The sequence below is a fragment of the Leiobunum rupestre genome, chromosome 1, assembly GCF_980474605.1.
Source record: "Leiobunum rupestre chromosome 1, qqLeiRupe1.1.hap1, whole genome shotgun sequence".
NCBI lineage: Eukaryota > Metazoa > Arthropoda > Arachnida > Opiliones > Sclerosomatidae > Leiobunum > Leiobunum rupestre.
The window spans coordinates 13034381-13041068 of NC_143384.1; the positions used below are offsets into that span (position 1 = coordinate 13034381).

The 6688-nt window shown below is 36.8% G+C and overlaps 1 protein-coding gene across 1 annotated transcript; it reads left to right on the top strand.

Moving 5' to 3' along the window:
• Nucleotides 1–720: 720 nt before the first annotated feature.
• Nucleotides 721–1248, top strand: LOC149961124 (baculoviral IAP repeat-containing protein 7-B-like). The gene has a single exon (XM_090158338.1). It carries the CDS (start codon nucleotides 721–723, stop codon nucleotides 1246–1248), a length of 528 nt encoding a protein of 175 aa, XP_090014464.1.
• Nucleotides 1249–6688: the final 5440 nt, after the last annotated feature.

Genomic DNA, 6688 nt, shown 5'->3' on the forward strand with positions numbered 1-6688 from the left:
TTCTCACCACTAGGGGTAAATTGAACTCTTATAAACGTAACAAATAACGAGCGTTACTTAATTCGTTGACCGAGGGTATTAAAGAGCTTTATAGTTTCACCACCAGGGGTAAATTAAGAACTTAGTGGCAGCACACACTACCCTGATTGTAACGACTGCATTATTAATGTAAGCAATGTTTAAATACTTGACCAACGAATGTTCCTGTATGTTAGTTTAATGTTGATATTTCGGTTAATAATGCAGTAAAAAGCTAAGCCTAACAAATACGTTGTCGTCAAAACTCGGACCAAAGCTATAACTTGTTTTTCTGTTATAATCTCCCGCGTATTAACTTGGTAATAATAATGGTTAAACGTATTTTATAGCGTCATATGAAATAACGAGCGGAAATAACTTACTGGCAGGTGTTTTCGGTATTGAGTGTGGCGGCTGAAAGGGCAATTTTGGACTTTTTGGTACCATAACCACTAGATAGCGGTTTTTAAGTTACCGCTAGGTGACGCCAGTTACAATTTACCGCTAGCTGACGACAGTGGCCGCTACGTGACGCCGATTACATTTTACGCGAGCTAAATTTTTAACCAGCTTTAAATACGTAAAAATGCACTTTGAAAGAAAAAGAATAGAGAGTTTCAACTCAAATGTTTCGGCAACCTTTTTAAATGTAAACGAGTTGGCAAACGCCGGCTTTTTTACACCGGGAATAAAAATATTGTCATGTGTTTCTGTTGTGATGGTTTGGTTAACGATTGGAAAGAGGGGAATATACCTTTACTAATTCACATCCAACGGTTCCTGAATTGCAAATTTGTTCAGGATGAAACTACGGATAACATTCCCGTGCTACGCGAAACGAACGATTTTTGGAATTTAGGACCTATGCGATCTGAATTTCTGAGATTACAGTCGTTTAAGGATTTCCCGATTGATTACATAGACGTGAGAGATTTAGCACACGCAGGTCTCTACTACACGTATAACCAAGATTGTGTCAAATGCTTCTGTTGTGCTGGAGAGCTATTAGTTTGGGAACAGAACGATATTCCGATGGAAGAGCACGCTAAATATTACCCGAGATGTAAATTCGTTTTAAACCAGAACTGCGGTAATATACCATACGAGTATGATTCAAACCAAGCGCCCTATTCGAGCACTAACGGGAAGGCTCTGGTCTATAGCTTAATTACTCATGTCATTGAAACTCTAGATCGGAAGAAATCTAGACCACTTTGTAGCATTTTATAATTTTCAACCAGAAACAATGAGTATTAAAATATAGACGTTAAATCAATAAAACTTTGTGAGCGAGTGTCTTTCCCCTCGTTTTCAACATATTAAAACTGATATACGAAAAGACTATTCTGAACGCGTTGGTAAGGAAATTTTAAATGATGTACAATTAAAATAAGCTATTTTCGTACGTTACGCATCGTCGCTAGTAGCGCCTGTCCTGAGGAGGCTTTTTTGAAAATATACTGAAACTATTATTATCATGGTTCCTCGTGTATATATTTTGCTAGTGTACACTAATTTTTCGTATGGTATAATAACAAAGAACACATTTACTAATAAAAAATTTATTTATAAACTGTTTTTCAAATATATTACATCATTTAAACAATGATCAATCAAATCCCTTACGTCAAATGGACAATAACCTATAAATTGTTCCAAAAAATCTTTTTCCACTTGGTGATCCTGAGAAATACGAAAGGCGGCGTAAATTTCTATAAGGCACAGGGAATTTGTTTCTGTAATGGTTTATAAACCGCTTGAAATTTCGAAAAATTGTCGACCAAAACACTAAACATTAGGTCTATAACCGGTGCGCTTTGTTTTAACAGACTTAACTGTTCATCTATAAACACTTTAATTTCATTTAAAGCCAGTCTATCACTTAAAGTTTAAAAAAAAAGTTTTAACGTACCCTTTTTAAAGGACATTGTATGAATAATCCACTTTTTGTTATCGAATCAATACAACTATAACATTTAGTCCTTGTATAAAACGTGCAGGAATTTTTTAATAGCTCGCGGTCTAGCTTCCTCGGCAAAAACTTTCTCTTTCAGCGAACCTCATATCTCTCTCTCTCTCTGCGCTTTTCGGGGAACCTCGGTGAAACGCTCTCTCTCCACGGCGGTGTGGCGCGCGTTTTTCTCTCACGCCGAGATAACCAGCTGGTGAAACTCCGCCTGAATGAGGGAGGCGTGTAAATTTATACCAAACGCTTTTGGGCCAAGTCCTCATGCATATTTTTTAAAATGTTAAATAATTACACATTTAAAATTTAGTGATACGTAACAATAAGTTTACCTCTTTTGATCAGTGTGTTGCTTTATTTTAATACAACCTATAATACATTTTTTTATACATTTTTTTATACATTTTTTATACAATTTTTTAAACAATTTTTTTTATACAAAACGTGTTATAAGATAATTTTTAACTCGGAACCTAGAAATGGAAAATGGTATTAGAATTGTAATTATTTTTTCGGAACCTAATGTTTTACCTCCTTCTACGACGATAGTGATTCCCGGAGCTGTAATTAATATTTAAAATTAAAAATGAGAAACATGATAGTTTTGTTTTATAATTACCATTTCGAAGATCAAGCTCCCTAGGTTTGTTCGCTGGAGGTTCCGGGTTTTTCGGAGATGTGGCTGGTGGCGATTCGGTCGGGTCGTCCTGTTTCTCGGGATATATTTCTAGGGGATTACCCTCTATACTTTTTACATAATGGGCCACTTGCCTCGCCTTTTCATAGGCGCACACATTTCTGTAAAATAAGAAATACTATACAGGGTCTTTTTTTTGCTCGGAAAAGTGTTTTTTTTTCAAAAACTATTTATAGTACCGATTTCAAATTTGGAAGGTCAATTCTCTATACCGGGGGACATCAGTTTGAGAAATTTGAGCGTTTTCGGTAATGTTTTTCACCAATTTTGAAAAATTATTTTTCGACCACTAGGTGGGAGATAAAAAATTTCTATTATAAAGTTGTAGGCCGTCATCGAAAACCCTTAAAAATTGTTCACTCGACGAAAAACAATTTATTTATCAGTGAAAATTCGAGCTTGAAAAATTTACAAGTTGGTGAAGCCAAATTACGATTGTTTGAAACGATAATTGAAAGGGAACAAGTCTAATACAAACGTAGTAGAGTTTTCACACTTGAAAAAATGTACACGTTTGGTTTTTAAATGCAGATATTTTATTCACATAAATTTTTACAAAACATTTTCAATAATATCACCATTGGCTGCAACACAGGTTTGTGCGCGGACAATTAAGTTCTCAAACGCTTTCTCTACCATTTCTGGTGTGACGTCTCGGCAAGCACTGATTATTCGTCTAATGAGTTCCTCCCTAGTTTCAATGGGCGTGGCGTATACCTTTGCTTTAACGAATCCCCAGAGAAAATAATCCAGCGGTGTTAGGTCAGGTGACCTTGCTGGCCAATGCACTGGACCATTTCTCCCTATCCACCTTTCAGGAAACTCGTTGTTGAGGTGCTCAGTTACTTGCCGGGAAAAATGCGGAGGGGCGCCATCTTGCTGAAACCACAACTGACGTCTTTCAGCCAATGGAAGGTCGTCGATTGCGTCACTCAGTTCGTTCTGTAGAAAATGTAAATACCTTTGGCCGTTGAGGTTCGTCGGCAGGAAAAAGGGACCAATCAAACGGTTTCCAACAAGTCCAACCCAAACATTGACCCGTTCAAATTGAACCTGGTGATGATATTCAAAACCCCAATGTGGGTTGATGTCAGACCAAAGATGGCTGTTTTGATGATTAAAGGGCCCATCTCTAGAAAATGACGCTTCGTCGGAGAACAAAACATGGCGCAAAAATTGTCTATCTTCTTGGACAGCATTTAGTAACCAGTTGCTAAATTCATAACGTCTTTGATGGTCTCCGTCAATTAGTCCTTGGTGGAGCGTAGCTCTGTATGGGTGATAGCGATTCTTACGAAGAATTTTCCACACACGATTTGCAGAACAACCCAAATCAGCAGCGGCGTTAGCGCAACTGTGACGAGGATATGCCACAAAATACGCGAGTACATTGTTCTCGAAGTCTAAATCCGGTTGACCCAATCCGCGAAACCTAGGTTGCAAGATACCAAATTGATTGAAATCGTGAATTGCTCGTCTTACTGTATTTACAGATGGTGCTCCATTTGGATGTCTTTCTGCGAAGATTTCAGTCACTCTTCTAAGGTTTTGCGCTGCTTCTCCATAGTAAATGGCAACTATCTCGGTACGCTCAGCTACTGAATAACGAGGCATTGCTCGAAATATTATCAAACACTGATAATAATCTCCCAAAGTTTTCCTTTAAATACCCAATGCATGTTTAGGATTGACCTATAGCCTCGTGTTTTTTAAATCCGGTCGTTTTTTTAACCAAAGTTTCAACTGGATTAGGTAATTCGGTTTCAATTATCGTTTCAAACAATCGTAATTTGGCTTCACCAACTTGTAAATTTTTCAAGCTCGAATTTTCACTGATAAATAAATTGTTTTTCGTCGAGTGAACAATTTTTAAGGGTTTTCGATGACGGCCTACAACTTTATAATATAAATTTTTTATCTCGCACCTAGTGGTCGAAAAATAATTTTTCAAAATTGGTGAAAAACATTACCGAAAACGCTCAAATTTCTCAAACTGATGTCCCCCGGTATAGAGAATTGACCTTCCAAATTTGAAATCGGTACTATAAATAGTTTTTGAAAAAAAACACTTTTCCGAGCAAAAAAAGACCCTGTATATTTTCCCCGACAAAAGATGGTGGTCATTGATTCATACCGCGTATGGTCGTTGTTAAAATGGTGGTGAAATTCTCCCGGCTGTAGCTCTAATTCGGGGAAATTAGGACACTCGAATCTCGTGGCCACAATTATTCGATCTAAGTCGATAAAGTTTCCCAGGTACTCTTTCGTTTGCCTTTCTTTGACAATAACGTATTCGGCCAGTCGCGTTATATTTAAGATATGGCGATCGACGGCCTCGATATCGTATTGTCCCTGAGCCCTGGGAAGCTTATTGATATGGTTGCTAATCGCGTTCATTTTGCGGTTTGTATCCCCCGAAAAATTTTGAGCAGCCGGTGTTCGAAAAACAATGAGGTCTTCGCGACCATCCGAAGTTTTGTATCCAATCTGTAAGATTTATATGGAACTTTAAATATAATAATAATAATAATCAACTAGGCTAATACCCAAGGCACCACCATAGGCCGAAGTCATCAAACGACTTTTGAAGCCATTAATTTAGGTGGCCGGGTTACACGCCCTGCCAACAGCTCCCTACACTAACTATTACAATAAATACTATACTAATTACTATATAAAACTTAAAAAATTACCTCTTTTACTAAAAATCGTTTTGATGACGTATATTTATTTTTAGGCCAAATCATGGCAAAAAGAATGTGTACGGCTACAAACGATTCCCTAGAAGAAATAACTAAGTATTTGTAACAATAAAAAAACACCTATAGAAACTTACATTTTTGTTACTCCGGGAAGGCTCACTAGGGTCAGGATTCCTAGATTCGGGCGACTTAAGGATATATATACTACCTAAAACCCCCTAGGGGGACGCGTTGGAAACTCTAGCAGCTGTTTCTATTTCGTTGCAAACCATTTTGGTTTAATTTTCGTAATGTGTTTTAATGTGCAGGTGGTTAATTTTATTAAGCTAACGGACCAAAAGATGGCGGCGTTATCCAAGCATCCTAGCAATTACCAAACTCGGGATCACACTTTGAAATAAAAATGGATATTTTACTATCGCCGTCGCTATGAAAGAACCTAATTCGTCGCCTTTAAGTACCCAGTATTTCCAAAAGCATTTCGTGACTCCATTGGAAAATCCATTTCGAGATTTAGTTTCAGTTTTTTCAATTCTGTAGGCTTCCTTGAGCTTTCAACTTTTTTTCAACAGATCACGTGATATAAACTACGTCACAAGTCGTAAATGATTTCATAGATGCGTTGTTGTTTTCATAAGCCAGCCGCTATGGGAAAGAGAAAGATGTCCCCGCTTAGGGTACCAAAGAAATGCTGGATATGTGAGGAACGATACCAGACCGTGAGAGGTTTCAAACAACATTTAATGACTCATTTATCTTGTAATAAAATAAAAGAAGAATCGGATCTGGCGTGTGATTGTGAGGCGAGTGAATCTCTCCATTATACCGAGCAAGAGGAAATGTCAGATGATAAAATTATCGATTATCTTAACGAACTTATTGTGGCATGTAAAAAGCGCGGTGCCACAATGGAATCAACCGAGTCAACTACATCTAACCTGCCAGCCGAATTCAAATTGCCGACTGAAAAGCAAATGGATGCTTTGATTTATTTCCAAGAATATTGTAAAACTAATCAAATTCCTAATATTAAAACCGTTGTAAAGAAATTGTGAATAAACGTTCTTTCTATTGAATTCATTGTTATTTTTAATAACATTTTAAAGGGACCGTATAAAGTACTTTTTAAATAAAGTAAACTAACAATGATTTTTTAGAACACTTACAGTTTAACACTTAAAATTTAATGTAAAGGCGGTATTAAAAAACTCGGATACATATTTTTTTTTTACATTGATACTTTTATTATAATATTTATCGTTACACTTTGAAATTAAAAATATGTTTACGACTTTTGTAATATTG